General features: G+C 43.0%; 1 protein-coding gene across 1 annotated transcript; it reads left to right on the top strand.

The window, feature by feature from the left end:
• Positions 1-1828: 1828 nt before the first annotated feature.
• Positions 1829-21071, top strand: LOC115128184 (IgGFc-binding protein-like). Its single transcript, XM_029657796.2, has 9 exons — positions 1829-1925; positions 13826-15079; positions 15209-15471; positions 15736-16080; positions 16277-16844; positions 19503-19702; positions 19963-20340; positions 20468-20745; positions 20873-21071. The coding sequence occupies exons 1-9, from the start codon at positions 1883-1885 to the stop codon at positions 20883-20885; spliced, it is 3342 nt and encodes a 1113-aa protein (XP_029513656.1). The 5' UTR covers positions 1829-1882; the 3' UTR covers positions 20886-21071.
• Positions 21072-24275: the final 3204 nt, after the last annotated feature.

Below are 24275 nucleotides of genomic sequence, written 5' to 3'. Positions count from 1 at the left end.
AAGACAGGTCACTTTCAGCAGTTTGATGATGGTAATACATAGGTCTACACTTTACAATAATCAATTTCACCTAATGTCATAAGGATTCTGGATGACCAACTCAACTGCAATCTATTTGTTGGGGATGATATGTCATTAGATATTACATCTACTGAATATTACAATAACATTTCACAGAAGCTACCAAATGTCATCAATTTATCTATATTTCATATTTATCAGTATGTTTTACTTAAAAGCCCAATGCAGTCAAAAACGTGATTTTCCTGTGTCTTATATAATGGCCAGTTTATTAGGTCCACCACCCAATTCACGAAAATGGTTTGCTCATGTGGCCGTGGCTTGCTATATAAAGCAGTCAGAAAGGCATCAAGGCATTCAGTTACTGTTCGATTGAACGTTAGAATGGGCAAAAGAAGTGACCTACGCGATTTTGAGCGTGGTGTGATCGTCGGTGCCAGGCGTGCTGGTATCTCAGAAACAGCCGGCCTCCTGAGCTTTTCACAAGCTAAGGTGTCTAGAGTTTACTGAGAATGATGCGACAACCAAAAAACATCCAGCCAGGGACAGTCCTGTGGGCGAAAACAGCTTGTTGATGGCAAGAATCGTGCAAGCTAACAAGCGGGCCACAAACAGGCAAATAACAGCACAGCACAACAGTGGTGTGCAGAACGGCATCTCGGAAAGCACAACTCGTCGGTCCTTTTCACAGATGGGCTATTGCAGCAGACGACCACACCAGGTTCCACTCCAATCAGCTAAAAACAAGAAGCATTAGCTCCAGTAGGCAAGCCATCACCAACACTGGACAATTTGAGGAATGGAAAAACATTGCCCGGTCCGACAAATCCCGGTTCCTGTTGCATCATGCTGATGGCAGAGCCAGAATTTGGCATAATCAGCAAGAGTCCATGGGCCCATTCTGCCTGGTATCAACTGTACAGGCTGCTGCCAGTGTTGTAATGGTGTGGGGAATGTTTTCCTGACACATGTTAGGTCCCTTGATACCAATTGAGTAATGTTTCCATGCCCTGAAGAATTCAGGCTGTTCCGGAGGCAAAGGTACTAGATGGGTGTACCAAATAAACTGAGTGTATACTTCCACACTTTGAGATTGGAATAAAATCGTGAAAATGTTGATAATGCCTTTTTAGTGTAAGAGCTGCTTGAAAAGACGGTCTGAAATTTCAGCCTGTGGCATTTTTTGCCAGCCTGGTGTTATCACCAGGCAATAAATTAAGTATTAGTCCAATAAGAAATTGTATTTCTGACCAATTTAATTGAAAACAATGACAGTAAAGTACTTAATTGGTACCCAGAAATGATTTGATATTGAGATAAAAATGGCTGCAATTGGACCGTTAAACTCTGCATTGTTGTGGATACAGCAAATGGTTTTGAGTTGCTAATAGAATACACATTAACAGCAACCAAGCATCCGGACTGTGTGGGTGTATGTCTATATAAGATCTGATCAGTGATAACATCTGGACAGAAGGGTTTGTCATGTACAGAGGTGACACCTGTCTTGGTAGGTGGCACCTGATAAAGGTACTGCTCTGTACTGATTGGCTGTAATCTGGAAGACCAACCAAATATAAGGCATGCACCCAGGAGCCCATCAAGCCAGTCATCCAGGTAAGAGATTTCAGATTTTTTTAAACGTTTTTTGACTAGTAGGTCTAAAAAAAATCTTTGTATTACTCATTTCCCTTGACAATACTATGTTTGGGATGTTTCTGAAGTTATGTATTCTACCATATGTAGAATCCATTTGGCATGCCCTTTAGATGTTTTACTGCTTATACATTCCTGTCAATCTCACAAAGGTTGTTATGTGGTGTCAGGGGATAACCATTTGTATTTGTTTTTGGCCGTAAGGATGAAGGGGTCGCTGCAATGTTTCGCGGTTCTGCTGCTTAGTGGTAAGTACTAGATAGTAAGCAAGCTATTTTTTGTGAACATGACAGTAGGATACTGTATTATAAACTGGGAGGTTCGAGCCCTGAATGCTGATTGGCTGAAAGCCGTGGTATAGCAGACCGTATACACAAATGACAAAATATACTATTTACTGTTCTAATTACGTTGGCAACCAGTTTATAATAGCAGTAAGCCACCTCGAGGGTGTGTGGTATTTGGCCAATATACCATGGCTAATTACTTTATCCAGGCACTCCTTGTTGCGTTGTGCATAACAACAGCCCTTAGCCGTGGTATATGTAAGGGATAATCAACGAGGGGCTATGCCTTCTACGAAAAATAATGAACAACGTTCCAAGGAATTGCATTATTTTCCAGATTGTTTACCGTGCAAATATACAGTGCGTTATAGGGAAATATTGCATGCTCTAGAATGCCCTTAAAGCCAATCAGAAATAAGTATTCAACAATGCCATGGTAATAATCAAATATATTTTTGAACTATCTGTGGTTTAATGGTCATATACGGCAGGGTAGCCTAGTGGTTAGAGCGTTGGACTAGTAACCGAAAGGTTGCAAGTTCAAATCCCCGAGCTGACAAGGTACAAAATCTGTCGTTCTGCCCCTGAACAGGCAGTTAACCCACTGTTCCTAGGCCGTCATTGAAAATAAGAATTTGTTCTTAACTGACTTGCTTAGTAAAATAAAGGTAAAATTAAATATACCACACCCTCTCGGGACTTATCACTTAATTATACCATGGAATTGTGGCATACTTTTTTCTGATTGGCTTGAAGGGCATTCTAGAGAATGTATTATTTACCTGTATATTTGCACAGTAGAATTCAATGGCCATAGTTTTTACAAGTTTTGTTTGAGCTGCTTTTGAAAGCAAAAGTCGAATTGAAAACAGTATTGGTATTGTTGAATTGATTTTCATAATAGCACGCTCGGTCTGATGGTTTTGGTTAACTAAACTAGGACGTCTGTTTGGTTGGTTACCTTGGCAACTACTGTAGGTAGTACACTTGCTAGCTACTTCAGTGGATGTTGAACACATTTCTACTGGCAAATGTGGTCAATTATAGCCATGATGTAAAATGGATCATCAACTCGGGGAGAACCTCTGCTACCTGAGAATTCCTGAGAAGACAATAAAAACTTTTGCAAAGAGTGTTGAGAAGAAGAGTCACTTCGGGGGCTGCCCTACAGCACTAGATGATCGAGGGATACTACAGTGTGTAGTATAGTATACTACAAATTAGATAGTAAGGGACAGATTGCTATTTCCAAATCAAATCAAAGTTTATTTGTCACGTGCGCCGAAAACAACAGGTGTAGACATTACAGTGAAATGCTTACTTACAGGCTCTAACCAATAGTGCAAAAAAGGTATTAGGTGAACAATAGGTAAGTAAAGAAATAAAACAACAGTAAAAAGACAGGCTATGTACAGTAGCGAGCCTATAAAAGCAGCAAGGCTACATACAGAAACCGGTTAGTCAGGGTGATTGAGGTAGCATGTACATGAATGTATAGTTAAAGTGACTATGCATATATGATAAACAGAGAGTAGCAGCAGCGTAAAAAAGAGGGGTTGAGGGGGTCACACAATGGCAATAGTCCGGGTAGCCATTTGATTACCTGTTCAGGAGTCTTATGGCTTCGGGGTAAAAACTGTTGAGAAGCCTTTTTGTTCTAGACTTGACACTCTGGTACCGCTTACCACGCGGTAGTGGAGAGAACAGTCTATTACTGGGATGGCTGGGATCTTTGACAATTTTTAGGGCCTTCCTCTGACACCGCCTGGTGTAGACGTCCTGAATGGCAGGCAGTATAGCCCCAGTGATGTACTGGGCCGTACACACTACCCTCTGTAGTGCCTTACGGTCAGAGGCCGAGCAAATACCGTACCAGGCAGTGATGCAACCAGTCAGGATGCTCTCGATGTTGCAGCTGTTGAACCTTTTGAGGATCTCAGGACCCATGCCAAATCTTTTTAGTTTCCTGAGGGGGAATAGGCTTTGTCGTGCCCTCTTTTGGTGTTTTTGGACCAGTCTAGTTTGTTGTTGATGTGGACACCAAGGAACTTGAAGCTCTCAACCTGCTCCATTACAGCCCCACGATGAGAATGGGGACGTGCTCAGTCCTCCTTTTCCTGTAGTCCACAATCATCTCCTTAGTCTTGGTTACGTTGAGGGATAGGTTGTTATTCTGGCACCACCCGGCCAGGTCTCTGACCTCCTCCCTATTGGCTGTCTCATCGTTGTTGGTGGTCAGGCCTACCAATGTTGTGTCGTCTGTGAACTTAATGATGGTGTTGTTTACTGGGGGGCGGTTTACTTGCATGTTCCTCCCCTTTATCAAGGTGTTTAGTACTTTCCTTACGCACTACGCTTTTCCATGTGCTAACTTTTACTATACCACAGGTCACTATAGTCTACCTGTCTAATGGTCTATCCTCGAATCAAATCAAATGTATTTGTCACGTACACATGGTTAGCAGATGTTAATGCGAGTGTAGCGAAATGCTTGTGCTTCTATTTCCGACAATGCAGTAATAACCAACAAGTAATCTAGCTAACAATTCCAAAACTACTACCTTATAGACACAAGTGTAAGGGGATAAGGAATATGTACATAAAGATATATGAATGAGTGATGGTACAGAGCGGCATAGGCAAGATACAGTAGATGGTATCGAGTACAGTATATACATATGAGATGAGTATGTAAACAAAGTGGCATAGTTAAAGTGGCTAGTGATACATGTATTACATAAAGATGCAGTAGATTATATAGAGTACAGTATATACGTATACATATGAGATGAATGATGTAGGGTATGTAAACATTATATTAGGTAGCATTGTTTAAAGTGGCTAGTGATATATTTTACATCATTTCCCATCAATTCCCATTATTAATCATTAATTAATGATTAATAATTATTCTCACGTCACCCCGCTCCTCCGCTCTCTCCACTGGCTTCCAGTTGAAGCTCGCATCCGCTACAAGACCATGGTGCTTGCCTACGGAGCTGTGAGGGGAACGGCACCTCAGTACCTCCAGGCTCTGATCAGGCCCTACACCCAAACAAGGGCACTGCGTTCATCCACCTCTGGCCTGCTCGCCTCCCTACCACTGAGGAAGTACAGTTCCCGCGCAGCCCAGTCAAAACTGTTCGCTGCTCTGGCCCCCCAATGGTGGAACAAACTCCCTCACGATGCCAGGACAGCGGAGTCAATCACCACCTTCCGGAGACACCTGAAACCCCACCTCTTTCAGGAATACCTAGGATAGGATAAAGTAATCCTTCTCACCCCCCCCCCCCCCCCCTTAAAAGATTTAGATGCACTATTGTAAAGTGGCTGTTCCACTGGAGTTGAGTCAGTGTGTTGGCAGCAGCCACTCAATGTTAGTGGTGGCTGTTTAACAGTCTGATGGCCTTGAGATAGAAGCTGTTTTCAGTCTCTCGGTCCCAGCTTTGATGCACCTGTACTGACCTTGCCTTCTGGATGATAGCGGGGTGAACAGGCAGTGGCTCGGGTGGTTGTTGTCCTTGATGATCTTTATGGCCTTCCTGTGACATCGGGTGGTGTAGGTGCCCTGGAGGGCAGGTAGTTTGCCCCTGGTGATGCGTTGTGCAGACCTCACTACCCTCTGGAGAGCCTTACTTTTTGGGCGGAGCAGTTGCCGTACCAGGCGGTGATACAGCCCGCCAGGATGCTCTCGATTGTGCATCTGTAGAAGTTTGTGAGTGCTTTTGGTGACAAGCCGAATTTCTTCAGCCTCCTGAGGTTGAAGAGGCGCTGCTGCGCCTTCTTCACGATGCTGTCTGTGTGGGTGGACCAATTCAGTTTGTCTTTGATGTGTACGCCGAGGAACTTAAAACTTACTACCCTCTCCACTACTGTTCCATCGATGTGGATAGGGGGGTGTTCCCTCTGCTGTTTCCTGAAGTCCACAATCATCTCCTTAGTTTTGTTGACGTTGAGTGTGAGGTTATTTTCCTGACACCACACTCCGAGGGCCCTCACCTCCTCCCTGTAGGCCGTCTCGTCGTTGTTGGTAATCAAGCCTATCACTGTTGTGTCGTCCGCAAACTTGATGATTGAGTTGGAGGCGTGCGTGGCCACGCAGTCATGGGTGAACAGGGATTACAGGAGAGGGCTCAGAACGCACCCTTTTGGGGCCCCAGTGTTGAGGATCAGTGGGGTGGAGATGTTGTTGCCTACCCTCACCACCTGGGGGGGCCCGTCAGGAAGTCCAGTACCCAGTTGCACAGGGCGGGGTCGAGATCCAGGGTCTCGAGCTTGATGACGAGTCGATGAACAGCATTCTCACATAGGTATTCCTCTTGTCCAGATGGGTTAGGGCAGTGTGCAGTGTGGTTGAGATTGCATCATCTGTGGACCTATTTGGGCGGTAAGCAAATTGGAGTGGGTCTAGGGTGTCAGGTAGGGTGGAGGTGATATGGTCCTTGACTAGTCTCTCAAAGCACTTCATGATGACGGAAGTGAGTGCTACGGGGCGGTAGTCGTTTAGCTCAGTTACCTTAGCTTTCTTGGGAACAGGAACAATGGTGGCCCTCTTGAAGCATGTGGGAACAGCAGACTGAGATAGGGATTGATTGAATTTTTCCGTAAACACACCGGCCAGCTGGTCTGCGCATGCTCTGAGGGCGCGGCTGGGGATGCCGTCTGGGCCTGCAGCCTTGAGAGGGTTGACACGTTTAAATGTTTTCCTCACGTCGGCTGCAGTGAAGGAGAGTCCGCATGTTTTGGTTGCAGGCCGTGTCAGTGGCACTGTATTGTCCTCAAAGCGGGCAAAAAAGTTATTTAGTCTGCCTCTGAGCAAGACATCCTGGTCCGTGACGGGGCTGGTTTTCTTTTTGTAACACGTGATTGACTGTAGACCCTGCCACATAACTCTTGTGTCTGAGCCGCTGAATTGAGATTCTACTTTGTCTCTATACTGACGCTTAGCTTGTTTGATTGCCTTGCGGAGGGAATAGCTACACTGTTTGTATTTGGTCATGTTTCCGGTCACCTTGCCCTGATTAAAAGCAGTGGTTCGCCGCTTTCAGTTTCACGCGAATGCTGCCATCAATCCATCAATTTCTGGTTTGGGAATGTTTTAATCGTTGCTATGGGAACGACATCTTCAACGCACGTTCTAATGAACTCGCACACCGAATCAGCGTATTATTATCAGCTTGTTTTAGTTTCTGTCTGTACGCAGGGAGCAACAAAATGGAGTCGTGGTCAGCTTTTCCGAAAGGAGAGCGGGGCAGGGTCTTATATGCGTCGCGGAAGTTAGAATAGCAATGATCCAAGGTTTTTCCAGCCCTGGTTGCGCAATCGATATGCTGATACAATTTAGGGAGTCTTGTTTTCAGATTAGCCTTGTTAAAATCCCCAGCTACAATGAATGCAGCCTCAGGATATATGGATTCCAGTTTGCAAAGAGTCAAATAAAGTTCATTCTCAGAGCCATCGATGTGCCTGCTTGGGGGGGAATATATACGGCTGTGATTATAATCGAGGAGAATTCCCTTGGTAGATAATGCGGTCGACATTTGAATGTGAGGAATTCTAAATCAGGTGAACAGAAGGACTTGAGTTCCTGTATGTTGTTGTGACCACACCACGTCTCGTTAACCATGAAGCATACGCCCCCGCCCCTCTTCTTACCAGAAAAATGTTTGTTTCTGTCGGCGCGATGCGTGGAGAAACCAGCTGGCTGCACCGACTCCGATAGCGTCTCTCCAGTGAGCCATGTTTCCGTGAAGCAAAGAACGTTACAGTCCCTGATGTCCCTCTGGAATGCTACCCTTGCTCGGATTTCATCAACCTTGTTGTCGAGAGACTGGACATTGGCGAGAAGTATGCTAGGGAGTGGTGCACGATGTGCCCGTCTCCAGAGTCTGACCAGAAGACCGCTTCGTCTGCCCCTTTTATGAAGTTGTTTTTTTGGGTCGCCGGCTGGGATCCATTCCGTTGTCCTGGGTGAAAGGCAGAACACAGGATCCTCTCGACTGTAGATAAGGCACAGGAGCAGACCAGTCTGGCTGTATTTTTTTTACTTCTGTTACTGAATGCACTGTCTGTTGCAGATCATCATTTCCCCAAGTTGTCCTATAGCAATGTGGCCACATATGCCTCCAGCAGGCCCAGTTATTCAGGAAAGCTTAACACATGCCCTGCCTCCTCTCCAATCTGAGCGGTTATTCTTTGCACAATATATCCTAAATATTTATAATTTCACTTAGAAATTATATTACCTTTTTATATGTGGCACAGCACAGCCAGTCACAATGTTTTAATCTGATTAGGCTACTTCAAAAGTCTCTTGAAGGCCTGCGCATTCCTCCCAAATATAATTTCATCCTCTTCAAAATGGCTTGACATTGATTAGGTTTCCATCCAAAATTTTAATGAGCGTAAAGTAGCCTACACGTCTGATAAAGAAAAATGTCACAACATCATGAGAAAGCATGCAATTTATTCAGCTACAGATGAAATAATTTACGATGAACTTCACAGGGTGGTGAAAGTGCACAGTGATGAGGTTGATGCTCCTTTCCAATAATTATCTAGGGTCTTATTATGGTGAATGATAATCGATGCTTGGCTAACATTTGACAATAAAAGTAATCTTGCACTTTTGTCCATAATAATCTCATCATGTAGTGGGCAATACCTCCACTGTATCTCCTAACTGTTGGCTAGAGTGCACATACCAATACCAGAGTGGGCACATTCAGTATAGACTACCTATAAACAACATTTTTTGTGACAAAACCATCAGTAGGCACAGAGGTGATAATGCGATGGAAACCCATTTAACTTGTATTTTTTATTCGGTATGTGGGAATTTAACCTCAAAATAAATGTTTATGCGGACTACATATTCACGCACAGACTTTTTTCTGCAACAAGTCAATTTGATGGAAACACAACTCTGAAAAGGAGCCAGGGTTTCCCGTAGCCGATAAACCTAATTGTAGGTTTTTTTCCTACAGAAAAATAAAAAAGCTGATAACAATACAATGCTTATCGCCAGCATATCTCTCTCTCTGGGGCTAGGCCTAAGCTCTTTTTTAGATGAATATCATACAGTGGAAACCTACAGTGCTTTCAGAAAGTATTCAGACCCCTTGACTTTTTCCACATTTTGTTACAATTACAGCCGTATTCTACAAATGTATTAAATCACCCCCCCCCCATCAATCTACACACAAACCCCGTAATGTTTTTTAGACATTTTTGCAAATGTGTAAATGTGATATTTCAGTTTTTCATGTTCTATATAAGTAGTCAGACCCTCTACTCAGTACTTTGTTGAAGCACCTCTGGCAGCGATTACAGCCTTGAGACAGCTTGGGTATAACGCTACACGGTACACCTGTATTTTGGGAGTTTCTCCCATTCTTATCTGCAGATCCTCTCAAATGCTGTCCGGTTTGCCGGGGAGCGTCGCTGCACAGCTATTTTCAGGTCTCTCCAGAGATATTCACATTTCCCTCGATCCCGACTAGTCTCCCAGTCCATGCCGCTAATAACAACCTCACAGCATGATTCTGCCACCACCATGCTTCAACGTAGGGATGGTGCCAGGTTTCCTCCAGATGTGACGCTTGGCACTCAGGCCAAAGTGTTCAATCTTGGTTTCATGCTTTTTGGAAAACTCCAAGCGGGCTGTCATGTGCCTTTTACTGCACTATCAACTGTGGAAACTTATATAGACGTGTGTGCCTTTCCAAATCAATTGAATTTAGCACAGATGGATTCCAACCATATTGCAGAAACATCTAAAGGATGATCTATGGAAACAGAATGCACCTGAGCTCAATTTCGAGTCTCATATGTAAATAATGTATTTTGGTTTTTAATACTTTTGCAAACATTTCTGAAAAACTCTCTTCACTTTGTCGTTATTGGGTATTGTGGGTAAAATGTTGAGGATTTTTATTATTTAATCCATTTTATAATAAATCTGGAATGTAACAAAATGTGGAAAAATTGAAGGCGTCTGAATATTTTCAGAATCCACTGTTAGCCGATAGGCCTATGCAGGCATAGGCTATAAGGTTTTGCATATGCTACACATCAAAACCCAATGAATAGTGTTTTTGATGTTGTTATAGGCTGTTTTTAATAACTTCTTCAGGATCGGTGGGTGCCCTAATGCGATTAGCATGAGGTTGTAAGTAACAAGAACATTTCCCAGGACAAAGACATATCTGATATTGGCAGAAAGCTTAAATTATTGTTCATCTAAATGCACTAATTTACAGTAGCTATTACAGTGAAAGTATACCATGCTATTGTTGGAGGAGAGTGCACAGTTTTGAACAAGACAAGTTATTAATGAACCAATTAGGCACATTTGGGCAGTCTTGATACAACATTTTGAACAGAAATACAATGGTTCATTGGATCAGTCTACAACTTTTCACATACACTGCTGCCATCTAGTGGACAAAATCTAAATTTCAGCTGGGCTGGAATAATACGTGATGACCTTTCTCTTGCATTTCAAAGATGATGGTACAAAAGAAATACAAAATAACATTGTTTTTTTTCTTTGTATTATCTTTCACCAGATCTTTTGTGTTATATTCTCCTACATTCATTTCACATTTCCACAAACTTCAATGCGTTTCCTTTCAAATGCTATCAACAATATGCATAGCCTTGCTTCAGGGCCTGAGTTACAGGCAGTTAGATTTGTCATTTTAGGTGAAAATTGAAAAAAGGGGTCCGATCCTGATGAAGGACATTTAAATGTGCTTCATTTGGCCAATATCCCTTGGTTATAGGCGGCACTGGCTGTGCCAGGTCAGATCTGAAAGGATGTCTGATAAATTTCTCAAATATCCAGTAAATTAAAATCTTCACGGTCACATTGTGACTGGAATACATATATTGTTTTTATACCGATTTTAGAATATTCGCATGAAAATGTGTCTCCAATATGATGGAACCTAGCTATAGACACTACCGCTCAACAGTTTTGGGTCGCTTAGAAATATCCTTGTTTTTGAAAGAAAAGTTTTTTAAAAAGTCCATTAAAATAACATCAAATATACAGTATAGACATTGTTAATGTTGAAAATGACTTGTAGCTGGAAGCGGCTGATATTTAATGGAATATCTACATAGGCGTACAGAGGCCCATTATCAAGTTTATCATTTTAAAATGCTAATTGATCATTAGAAAACCCTTTTGCAATTACGTTTGCAGAGCTGAAAACTGCTGTGCTGATTTAAAGAAGCAGTAAAACTGGCCTTCTTTAGACTAGTTGAGTATCTGGATCAACAGCATTTGTGGGTTCGATTACAGGCTCAAAATAGCCAGAAGCAAATTACTTTCTTCTGAAACAATTTTCAGCTGTGCTAACATAATTGCAAAAGGGTTTTCTAATGATCAATTAGCATTTTCAAATGATAAACTTAGATTAGCTAACACAACGTGTCATTGGACCACAGGAGTGATGGTTGCTGATAATGGCCATTTCCAAGTGACCCCAAGCTTTTGAACGGTAGTGTATATTTATGTAAAATGTGACCCACAATGGTAATAAGTCCCTGACTTTTTTTGTGCAATCCCAGTCACTTTTAAAAATCTTTGTCTATATATGTATTTTTTGGATTGGTTTTATCAGTCCAATCCAAAAACTGTGCAGCAGCAATTTGATGAATGGACAGAGACATCTGTTAGAAAACACCAAAAAGTTTAATGACATTGCGATATTGTCAAGCCTTAGATACTGGGTAATTTTACAAGGTAGGGAGTGAGGGTGTCCATGAAAAAAAAAAGTATTTCTTATAGCATAGCAAAGATTCAAAACAGCCGAAATTGTCAAATTGCGTGAGGCTTAGAACTCACTACTCAAAAGGCAACAGAAGTCGGATCTGTCTTATTTCTGTAGATATATATGGATTGTTAATAAAGCCAGGCACATTTAACTGTTAGGCTATTGATTACAGACCTAATTCTCTCTCCTCACTTTTCTTAGACAAGGCAAGGGCTGTTTTCTCTTCACACTCCGCTGCTGCCTCCGTCACATTGTTCTCAACACCAATATACTGGTTAACTTTTCCATTATGCACATAGCAACACGGTCTAGGAAAAGGTGCCAATTCAACTGCGCATAGAAGATTAAGCTATGTTTCAGAACTGCAGACCGCAACCACTATCCAATGCGGGTGAAATCACAATGGTCATAAAATAATGTTTTTTTTATTAGTGTTGCACCTAGGGTTGCAAAATTCCAGTAATGTTCTATAAATTCACTGATTTTCCAAAAATCGTGGTTGGAGGATTCCGGATTTCCTGTTTATTCCATCCCGATTCCAATACACCTCTATCCTGTATTTTGGGAAAACCAGGGAATTTATTGAAAGTTCTAGTAATTTTGCAACCCTAGTTGCACCATTGTTCTTACATAATATAACCATATACAATTTCAGTTGCACATGTCCTAGAGTGATGGACTGTGCCATCCCTACAGCCTCCACAATGGATTAGTCCACTGAGACAGGCGGAAATCAGATTGGTGTCTTGTGCGCTATGAAAAAAACAACATATTTGAGACTGCTTTAATTAAGAAATCTCAGTCGACCAAAATGGGGCCAGCTCTATTAGGGAGGGATGCATTTTCTATTTATCCAGATTGAGAGTCTACTATTTTGGTGTTAAACAAGCAAACAATGATATTGAAGTGCCCAAAGTCGGTTTGTTTTGTTAATTGTTTGTGTGGTGCATTGGCACAGAAACCTGTTGGGGGAAAATTTGTTGCATATATTTTATATAATTATAAATATGGCGTCAAAATGTAGAAAATCTGATTTCCCCATAGTTGATCATAGTGTAGTGAAACTCTCATGTCTGCCCCCTCTCCTGCTCTCTGGTGCTCGAGGCCGCCAGGCTGCTCATCATTACGCACACCTGTCACCATCGTTACGCGCATCAGCGCTTCACTGGACTCAACGTGGACTCCATCACGTTATTAATTACCTCCCCTATATCTGTCACTTACTCAGATTCTTTCCTGAGTCAGCATTAATGTCGTTATGTGTCCCTTGTCCAGACGCTGCTCGTGTTTTGTTTTTTCCTGTCTGTTTAATCATTACATATTCACTCCCTGTATTTTCTTCTCATCTCCCAGCGTCTATACTTACAGAAACAGACAGGAAGACTGAGCTCGTCTGTGGTGGTTGGCGAACCCTCAACCATCTTGCCCGTAGCCCTGTGTGGTGTCTACTGTGCCACAAAAGCATGAAGTCACATAAACATTCATAAACACAGGATCGCTACAGTTATTGTTATTTGTTCTTGTCAACATTATTTTGAGTTAATTACATCAGGAGGGAGCATGTTCATTTTATTTTACAGTACAAGGGGAGGGTCATGTTGCAAATGTTTTTTATGTTTGGGAGGGGGTGTATTTTTGGGGGGATGACAACTTGAGTTGGACCTGCCTCTCCCCCCAGTACATTTTGATCTATCCCCAAGTTCTACACATGATCTAGGAATACCACAGTGTGGAGCAAAGTATTCTACAATATACTGTACTACACTTTACTACGGAATTTGATTGTAAACTGTAGTATTTTTTCATGTGGGGTGTTGTTTCTCTCCTGAAAATGACCAAGGTTGTCTTTGTCTTCAAGCTAAACTGAGTCAGATAACAAATGTTTTTCCCTTACTAAATTATAATATTATCATTATGTCGCACTATTCTATCTGTACTATTAACTTTACCTTCAGAATTTATGTTGCTTCAAAAATAGATAGTGTGATGTTGGTGGCTTGCATAATTATTATCCTTAGTGAACTTTAATTTTTCCCCCATTGATTTTATGAACATTTTTGAAACATTGTTTTCTAGGACTTTGCTCTGCTGGGCCGGCAGGGAAAGAGTTTGCCACAGCCTTCATGCAAAATTATATTGAAGACTATAAAGGCTCAAGCTTTAAGATTGAAGTGGCATCTCCCCCCACCTCCCTCCAACCCACTAAGGTCAAGGTAACTGCCCTTGGGAAGGTCTATGAGAAGACAGTTGACCCTGGTAAAAGCGTGTCCTTTGACCTACCCAAAGGAGTAGAGATGATTGGCAGTAAAAAGAACCTCCCCACTGTCCTGATCGAAGCTTCCCAGGAGGTCACAGTGTTGTCACTCAACTACAAAAAGGAAACTGCTGACACCTCTGTTGTCTACCCCGTGAAGGACTGGGGAACAGAGTACTTCATCTTCACCCCCATGTCGACCGCTGGTGATAGGTTCTCCAAAGAGTTTTCCATCATCAACTACAAAGAGAAGAACTTTGGGGTTGAGGTCTATCTGACTGGCCCGGTGACATTCCAAAGGCAAAAGTATTTTGCAGGCAGCAAGCTGACAATCGATCTTTTGCCCTTTGAGAGTGTACAGATTCAGAGCCAGTTTGATCTGAGTGGCACCAACGTGATCTCTAAGTTTCCAGTAGGAGTTCTCTCAGGACACAGCTGTACTAAGAAATATACTGGCTGCAACCATGTCTATGAGCAGCTCCAGCCCGTTAAGAGTTGGGGGAAGGAATTCATTGTTGCACCACTGCCTTTCCATAAAGACATCAACAGATATGATAGTCTTTATATCCAAACATCTCAGTTCACTCAAGTCAAAGTCATTCAAACTGGTATCGATTTCCTTACACTACCAATGTTCCCAGGACAATCATTGGAGCTCATTGTCACCTGGCCAAATTCCTATTACTTGAGTGCTGACAAAGGCATTCAGGTCCTGTATGAGTTCAACGGAGGTGACATAGGAAAGAAGCAATACTACGACCCTTTTCTGTTCACCATTCTACCAACTGATCAATTCAGCACTTCATACTCTCTAGAAGGGCAAGCTGGCTTCCACAACATGTTCGTAATGGTGGCTCTTACCAAGGACCTGGGTGGGTTCACGGTAGACAAGCTCCCAATGCCCTTAAAAATTGAGTGGCACAAAGTGGACGGAACTGAGTACTCATGGGCTGAGGTCTTGTATGGTACTGGAGCTAGCTTCCACCAGATAGCCCACGCTAACTCCCCATTCGCTATCTACAGCATTGGTGGAGCTTATGCCAATGGCTATGGATCGCCTGCCTCTGGTAACCCAGGTATGTCAATCAAATGTGTCATATTGTGTTTCAAGCAACAGGGATTCTCCCAAGGGTGACTGGTGAACACTAGCTGTGACAGTGTAACCATACTTTTCTTATAATTTCTGCCCTTAATCCCCCCAAAAGATGCCCCTGAATGCCCAGAGAACAGCCACTATGAGGTGTGTGGAAGGGGCTGTCCTGCCACCTGTGAAGACCCAGAAGGTCCCTCCATGTGCAATACCAGTTGTGTGAAGAGCTGTATGTGTGACAGGGGCTATGTGCTTAATGGAAAAAAGTGTGTGCCCCTGTCGCAATGTGGTTGTCTTTACAATGATAAATACTACAAAAATGGCCAAGTCTTCCATCCCAATGGGCTCTGTCAGGAGGAGTGCACATGCAATGGCAAGGTATGTTTACATTGGTCTTAGTAAGGTATGCCTAATGTCATGTATTTGCCTTTTGGTCCATTTTCTGTAAATACTTCAAATGTAGCTGTATGTATATTAACATTTTGGAACGATGCATGGTTTAGTTGAACATCTTAATATTTGAGCAAAGAAACATATTTGCCCTTGATCTAATCAAGTGTTAATCTATACATCTAAACAATAAAAGTTATTTGATGTGAAGGATATTTTCATGGCTTAATTATGTCTTGTTTTATTGATCAGGTGAAGTGTGTGAAGTTCAGCTGTGGTCCCCATGAGACGTGTGAGGTGAAGAATGGGGTAAGGCATTGCCAGGCTGTTGGAAAGGGAGTCTGCACCATCTCAGGTGACCCACATTACAAGACCTTTGACAACAGCTTATATGACTTCCAAGGTACCTGCACCTACACTGCAGCTCAAGGCTGCTATCTAGAGGGCACACGCCTCAACCCCTTCTCTGTTGTGGTGGAGAATGAGAAGTGGTACGCCATGTCAAATAATCCAAAGGTGTCTGTTGCCAAGCTTGTGGCTGTAGAAGTCTATGGTAATACCCTGGTTCTAAGGAAGAATCAAGCAGGAATGATAATGGTTAGTATTTCATTTGACTGTATGACAAATGCACACATACTCTTTTTTGTGTTTGATTAATTAACATGAGACAATTCCGTAATCACTTTAAGACAATAAGAGGTCATAAAGTATACAACTAACCTAGTGCATATAATTAGAAGAGGCTTGATACTAGCCATTTGTTATGGTCACATTTGACATGCCATTCATCCAGGTAAATGGAATTATGATGAGCCTCCCTGTGAATCTTAACAATGGAGCAGTGCAGGCCTACCAAGAGGGCACCTATGATGTCATCACAACAGACTTCGGCCTGAGAGTCACCTATGACCTTGTGTACCACATCATTGTCACCGTCCCTGGCAACTACCGGGGCAAGACCTGTGGTCTGTGTGGCAATTTCAACGATAACAAGAATGATGAGTTTCAACTGCCTGATGGGAAATTAACCAAGGACCTCCTGACCTTTGGCGCAGCCTGGAAGATCAGTGTGCCACATGTGGTTTGTGAGGATGGCTGCAGCGGAGACTTCTGCCCCAAGTGTGAGGCAAAGAAGAAACTCATATTTGAGGCTGACTGTAGCATCATCACAAACCCTCAAGGTCCCTTCGTCGCCTGCCACAATGTGATAGACCCCACCTCTTACTTCAGAGATTGTGTCTATGATGTCTGCTTGTCTGAGGGAGACCGTAAGGTTCTCTGTCAAAGCATATCAGCGTACATGATTGACTGCCAGGACTTTGGGGTGAACATCAGTAACTGGAGAACAGCAACCTTCTGTCGTAAGTATTTAGAAGTCTGTGGATTGGGACACATTTGGCTTTGGCTTTCTTTTGTATATATATTCGGTCTGTATATTCTGATGATTGTTTTCAGCACCATTTCATCAGGTCAAATTCCTGGTACATGTAAATGTATTTGGCGAATAAAGGTGATTTTGATTCTTGACATTTACATTTAAGTCATTTAGCAGACGCTCTTATCCAGAGCGACTTACAAATTGGTGCTTTCACCTTATGACATCCAGTGGAACAGCCACTTTACAATAGTGCATCTAGGTCTTTTAAGGGGGGAGGGGAGAAGGATTACTTTATCCTATCCTAGGTATTCCTTAAAGAGGTGGGGTTTCAGGTGTCTCCGGAAGGTGGTGATTGACTCCGCTGTCCTGGCGTCGTGAGGGAGTTTGTTCCACCATTGGGGGGCCAGAGCAGCGAACAGTTTTGACTGGGCTGAGCGGGAACTGTACTTCCTCAGTGGTAGGGAGGCGAGCAGGCCAGAGGTGGATGAACGCAGTGCCCTTGTTTGGGTGTAGGGCCTGATCAGAGCCTGGAGGTAGTGAGGTGCCGTTCCCCTCACAGCTCCGTAGGCAAGCACCATGGTCTTGTAGCGGATGCGAGCTTCAACTGGAAGCCAGTGGAGAGAGCGGAGGAGCGGGGTGACGTGAGAGAACTTGGGAAGGTTGAACACCAGACGGGCTGCGGCGTTCTGGATGAGTTGTAGGGGTTTAATGGCACAGGCAGGGAGCCCAGCCAACAGCGAGTTGCAGTAATCCAGACGGGAGATGACAAGTGCCTGGATTAGGACCTGCGCCGCTTCCTGTGTGAGGCAGGGTCGTACTCTGCGGATGTTGTAGAGCATGAACCTACAGGAACGGGCCACCGCCTTGATGTTATTTGAGAACGACAGGGTGTTGTCCAGGATCACGCCAAGGTTCTTAGCGCTCTGGGACGAGGACACAATGGAGTTGTCAACCGTGATGGCGAGATCATGGAACGGGCAGTCCTTCCCCGGGAGGAAGAGAAGCTCCGTCTTGCCGAGGTTCAGCTTGAGGTGATGATCCGTCATCCACACTGATATGTCTGCCAGACATGCAGAGATGCGATTCGCCACCTGGTCGTCAGAAGGGGGAAAGGAGAAGATTAATTGTGTGTCGTCTGCATAGCAATGATAGGAGAGACCATGTGAGGTTATGACAGAGCCAAGTGACTTGGTGTATAGCGAGAATAGGAGAGGGCCTAGAACAGAGCCCTGGGGGACACCAGTGGTGAGAGCACGTGGTGAGGAGACGGATTCTCGCCACGCCACCTGGTAGGAGCGACCTGTCAGGTAGGACGCAATCCAAGCGTGGGCCGCGCCGGAGATGCCCAACTCGGAGAGGGTGGAGAGGAGGATCTGATGGTTCACAGTATCGAAGGCAGCCGATAGGTCTAGAAGGATGAGAGCAGAGGAGAGAGAGTTAGCTTTAGCAGTGCGGAGCGCCTCCGTGATACAGAGAAGAGCAGTCTCAGTTGAATGACTAGTCTTGAAACCTGACTGATTTGGATCAAGAAGGTCATTCTGAGAGAGATAGCGGGAGAGCTGGCCAAGGACGGCACGTTCAAGGGTTTTGGAGAGAAAAGAAAGAAGGGATGCTGGTCTGTAGTTGTTGACATCGGAGGGATCGAGTGTAGGTTTTTTCAGAAGGGGTGCAACTCTCGCTCTCTTGAAGACGGGAGGGACGTAGCCAGCGGTCAGGGATGAGTTGATGAGCGAGGTGAGGTAAGGGAGAAGGTCACCGGAGATGGTCTGGAGAAGAGAGGAGGGGATAGGGTCAAGCGGGCAGGTTGTTGGGCGGCCGGCCGTCACAAGACGCGAGATTTCATCTGGAGAGAGAGGGGAGAAAGAGGTCAGAGCACAGGGTAGGGCAGTGTGAGCAGAACCAGCGGTGTCGTTTGACTTAGCAAACGAGGATCGGATGTCGTCGACCTTCTTTTCAAAATGGTTGACGAAGTCATCTGCAGAGAGGGAGGAGGGGGGAGGGGAGGAGGATTCAAGAGGGAGGAGAAGGTGGCAAAGAGCTTCCTAGGGTTAGAGGCAGATGCTTGGAATTTAGAGTGGTAGAAAGTGGCTTTAGCAGCAGAGACAGAGGAGGAAAATGTAGAGAGGAGGGAGTGAAAGGATGCCAGGTCTGCAGGGAGGCGAGTTTTCCTCCATTTCCGCTCGGCTGCCCGGAGCCCTGTTCTGTGAGCTCGCAATGAGTCGTCGAGCCACGGAGCGGGAGGGGAGGACCGAGCCGGCCTGGAGGATAGGGGACATAGAGAGTCAAAGGATGCAGAAAGGGAGGAGAGGAGGGTTGAGGAGGCAGAATCAGGAGATAGGTTGGAGAAGGTTTGAGCAGAGGGAAGAGATGATAGGATGGAAGAGGAGAGAGTAGCGGGGGAGAGAGAGCGAAGGTTGGGACGGCGCGATACCATCCGAGTAGGGGCAGTGTGGGAAGTGTTGGATGAGAGCGAGAGGGAAAAGGATACAAGGTAGTGGTCGGAGACTTGGAGGGGAGTTGCAATGAGGTTAGTGGAGGAACAGCATCTAGTAAAGATGAGGTCGAGCGTATTGCCTGCCTTGTGAGTGTTGTGGCTGGACACAATATTGCATGTCTAATCACATAGTCTATTCCTGTGTAGCCCTGGACTGTCCTGCCAACAGCCATTACCAGAGCTGCTCTGAGATCTGTGCCACTCCATGTCCCGGCCTCTCTGACATTATCACCTGCCCCACCACCTGTGCTGAGGGCTGTGCCTGCAATGTAGACTACTACTTCAATGGGACAGGCTGTGTTAAGTGGGACATGTGCAGCTGTTACCACAAAGGACACACCTACAAGGTGGAGTTTACCTAGAACATACACCAACAATGTGTAGTGTTTACATTACAGTGGAAGAATATGTACCACAAATACACATTATTGTCAGATGGATATATTTCAGTAAATATGTGTATACTGTAATGTATTGTAGTGGATAGTCCAAGAAGGTATTATTCAATGTAAATTCAAAGATAAAATGTATGTATCTATATGATAAGAACTGCATCCTTATAACGCTGCCACAATAACAATGTACTGTACCTATTTTTCTCCCTCAGATTGGTGAGTCTGTGTTGTCAGAGGATTGCCAGGAGCTCTGCACCTGTTCTGCCTCTGGTGATGTGAAGTGTGAGGCCACCAAGTGCAAGGCTGATGAGAGCTGCCAGGTCAAGGATGGTCAACGTGGCTGCTATCTCAAAAAGTGTTTGTTGGAGACTAATGGTGCCTTCACCCTTTTCAATGAAAGAAGTGGCGCAATCACAGCCATGGGGGCCTATGAGATCATCAAAGTTTGTGACAATGCTCTTGTGGAAGAGTGGTTCAGAGTGGTGGTGACCTTGCAGGACTGTGGGAAGACTGGCCTCAAGAGCGTAGTTGCTGTGTACGTCTACTTTAATGACCTGATCGTCACTGTCAACAGCAAGCATGAAACATGGGTGAGTCACCTCGTATATTTATTATTAAATATTGTTTATGGATAACACCAATTGCCTTCAGTATCTAGGATTTTCAGATGGTTTACTATTCCATCAGTGTTACTTTCTCTTTCAATGTTGTTCACAGATAAACGGTAAGAAGGTGACTCTACCACGCCTGATGAGTAATGAGGTCTCAGTGAAGGTTAATGACAAGACAGTGATGATTGAGAGGATGTCAGGCCTTCAGGTGTCATACAGCCTCTCTCAGGAGATCATAGTGACAGTCAGTGCCCACATGGCTGACAAGGTGTGTGGAGCTTGTGGAAGACTGAATCCTTCAGGAGACATCCCGGGCCCTAGTCTCAACCGGACTATGCAGGAATACATGGATGGCTGGAATGCACTGGACTTCCCAACCTGCAGGTGAGTAACTGTATAAATCTGGAACTGATTCAAATCTGAAAAGCAATCAATAACATTCAAGTTGTGAAAATGTATACTTAATTAGGGTTAAAGCTACCTCAGTTGTATGCTCTTTGACCCCTTACAGTGGCGGCCTTTGAACACCATGGAACATTCTTTCGTCCACAAGACATTTTAACTACCCAGATTAATCACCTCTGATAGAGAATCAGTCTTCAATAAATGTTTGTGATAACTTTAATTCTATTCTTACCGAACAATTACATTTTGTGAAATTATTCTGTAAAAACCAAACAATAAAATGTTGACAAGAAAAGCATCAAGAACTGATGTATTGTCTCTATTGTACTTCTCCAGATGATAATTAATTCCATGGTCTTTTACTATGTTCTGCATAGGGGATTACATTAGGGACAGACTATAGAAAATAGTTGATTATGTACACAGAAGTATATGGCCTCCTTCAGATGTCATGGGAGGACATAGAGTGTGCAAGGGGTATATAGACTTCCACTATCTTCATATTTCACTGTTTTAAAATTAGATTTAAAAAGGGATTACAGCTGTGAATGATTTTGGATAAGATTCTTTCAACATTGTCAAACTCTTATGGCAACATTTATCCATTGTTTTTGTCAAAATTCCTCAAGCTCATTACATTTGGTTGGGAAACTAACTTTTTACCTGGGATTTGCTCCTTTCATATGTATTTTGATCCTGAAAAGCTCTAGTCCCTGCAGGTGACAAGCATGCCCATAACATGATGCTGGACATTAATACAGTAGTTACTATATTGTAATAAAAGTATGTTTACACTATAGTAAAAATGTAAACACTACAGTCATGTCCGCAACACTACAGTAAATACTGCATTAGTCCTCAAAAACACTACAGCGAGTACTGCTTTTTGCAGACCTTATTAATGTAATGGCTTCTAAAGGTGCCTCCACCAAGTATAAACTTTGGGGTGTGAAGACATCTTAGTTTTAAAAATGTGTATTAATTAGAATATTCTATCATTTTCATCCAGAGAATTCATCCTTTTTTAAATTAAATTTAAGGCAGCAAAATGTGAAGACTGTGCAAGGGGTGTGTAGACTTTCACTGGTGACTAGTGTTTTCTGGGCATGGGGAATGTTTTATATGAACATGAAACAAGCTTGGGGCGGCAGGGTAGCCTAGTGGTTAGAGCGTTGGACTAGTAACCGGAAGGTTGCAAGTTCAAACCCCCGAGCTGACAAGGTACAAATCTGTTCTTCCCCTGAACAGGCAGTTAACCCACTGTTCCTAGGCCGTCATTGAAAATAAGAATGTGTTCTTAACTGACTTGCCTAGTAAAATAAAAAATAAAAAAAATTGACTGGTCACCACAGCATTATTTCCTTGAAGTATCATACCCATTTATGAAGGGAGATTTTATTTTTTATTCCAAGAATGTGCATTTGGGAAGGATACTTTTATCACAACACTAATTTATAATTCAGTATAATTTAGATATCAAATTACATCTAGAGATAATTAATCCAGCAAATCCAGTTTAGTACTTTCTATTACATAGTACATATTTTGAATTTTGACTTAATTACCATTTTGTAATGATTTTACCATTCCAAATCACTTTATGAAATTGTTTTGAAAATCTGAGGCGAGGGTTTGGCAGAAAATGTCATTCCTTCTAAACATATTTGAAATACTGTTTGTTACAAATATTTGACAAATGGTCACAGTGATTTAGGCAAAATGTATTCTTGGTGGGATTATTCAATAGCAAATTGTTCTTCAGTTGTAGCACAGTCAGTTCTCTCATATCACTGTAAAAGAGAAAGGGAGAGTTGTTGTGAGTGCATATAATTTCCCACTGAAATCTGTCGTGTAACACCTGCTGCTATGTTTTCAAAAGACGTTCAAACCTTCATTATGGAAGTTAAAACAAGTTTCAAGTTCATAATCCCACAACCGTCATTGTTTGACACCATGCTTGTAATGCTCTATATTTTGATTCCTTTAGACTTACAGTCTCATATATTGAAGGTTAGGTTCATAATCATATAACACTATGGTGAAGTGCCTCACCATTAGAAGAAGTCAGAGGCTACATACTCAACCATGTACCCCTGCATTAAGGGGGCGGATGGGATAGAATTCCCGTATACCATCCTTGACCTGGCAGCTCCCTTCACTCTAGCATGCCATGGACTGTGACAGAACAGCTCCAGATTTCTGGCCGATGTGGACCGCAAAGCAGTTGTCTGACATCACAGATTGCCCTATCTAAAAAGATCACAGACACATATCAGTGAGACTTTTTTTCACATAACACTTGAATAATAGGTTATCCGAATGTGAAAACAGAAAGTTATGTTGGATTGAGTGTCAACCTGGACTCTGGTGTAAAAGTAACATAGCAAATGAAAATCCGGGATACTCAAATTAGTATGTGTTAACGGGATTTATATGTTCATATGAATGATTAGAATTTCTACCCTGAAACCATATGATTGTATGAAATTGATTAGAATCATAATGAAATTGATTAGAATCATGAGATTATTCTAATGATGTGTGTGGTTTTAGTTAGTAGAATTATATGTCCGCGAGTGTAGTTTTTAGTCAGAATTAGAGTATAACAATATATCTGTACGATATGTCTATTATAGTATCTTAAAAACAGTCTGTCTGACCAAGATTTGGTGCCGACCTTGGCTGGGGGCCACTGAGAGTACTTCCCAGGGTTTCCCTATCTTGAGGGAGGACAGGGAGTGATTTTCACGGACTCCCATAATCATTGTCGGCTGGGTAGCAGGACACTGTGTGCGTAGGATACCTAATGTTTGTGTGTGGAAGTATGTGCGTAAGAAGCCAGTATAAAATTAATGGTTTTGTACAACTAACCAGCTCTCTGGTGAATAAACCTTGACTATTTTAGCTGGGCCTCCCTCTGTTTCATTTCAATTAGTATCTTACAAATCCTGATTAGCAGACTGAGTAGTTTAATTAATTGAATTGGTTTATGAACATTGAGAACATAATTCTCATAACAGTATGATATGTTAATTTTGGTATGTTATGTATTCATTTGTGAAAAGGGCAAGACAAAGCCTATTCCCCCTCAGGAGACTGAAAAGATTTGGCATTGGTCCTCAGAACCTCAAAAGGTTCTACAGCTGCTCCATCGAGAGCATCATGACTGGTTGCATCACTGCCTGGTATGGCAACTGCTCAGCCTCAGTCTGCAAGGCACTACAGAGGGAAGTGCGTACAACGCAGTACATCACTGGGGCCATCAAAGGGCTACTCAGACTCCTCTTTTACGCTGCTGCTAGTCTTTGTTTATTATCTATGCATAGTCACTTTAACTCTACCTACATGTACATGTTACCTCAATTACCTTGACTAACATTGACTCTGTACTTGTAGCCTCGCTATTATCATTTTACTGCTATTATCATTTTACTGCTTCTTTTTAATTATTTGTTACTTCTATTTAAACATTTTTACTTCACACATTTTTTCTTAACTGTTAAATCATT

The sequence above is a fragment of the Oncorhynchus nerka genome, linkage group LG4, assembly GCF_034236695.1.
Source record: "Oncorhynchus nerka isolate Pitt River linkage group LG4, Oner_Uvic_2.0, whole genome shotgun sequence".
Taxonomy (NCBI): domain Eukaryota; kingdom Metazoa; phylum Chordata; class Actinopteri; order Salmoniformes; family Salmonidae; genus Oncorhynchus; species Oncorhynchus nerka.
The sequence above is the reverse complement of the archived record's forward strand: the minus strand, read 5'-3'. Positions and strand labels throughout refer to the sequence as shown.

Bases quoted from the DNA above. Each gene is read 5' to 3' on its own strand.
- LOC115128184 (XM_029657796.2), top strand. From the start codon at position 1,883: ATGAAGGGGTCGCTGCAATGTTTCGCGGTTCTGCTGCTTAGTG. The intron at 19,703-19,962 runs GTGGAGTTTACC...TTTCTCCCTCAG, and splicing joins ACAAAGGACACACCTACAAG to ATTGGTGAGTCTGTGTTGTC. The intron at 20,341-20,467 runs GTGAGTCACCTC...TGTTGTTCACAG, and splicing joins ACAGCAAGCATGAAACATGG to ATAAACGGTAAGAAGGTGAC.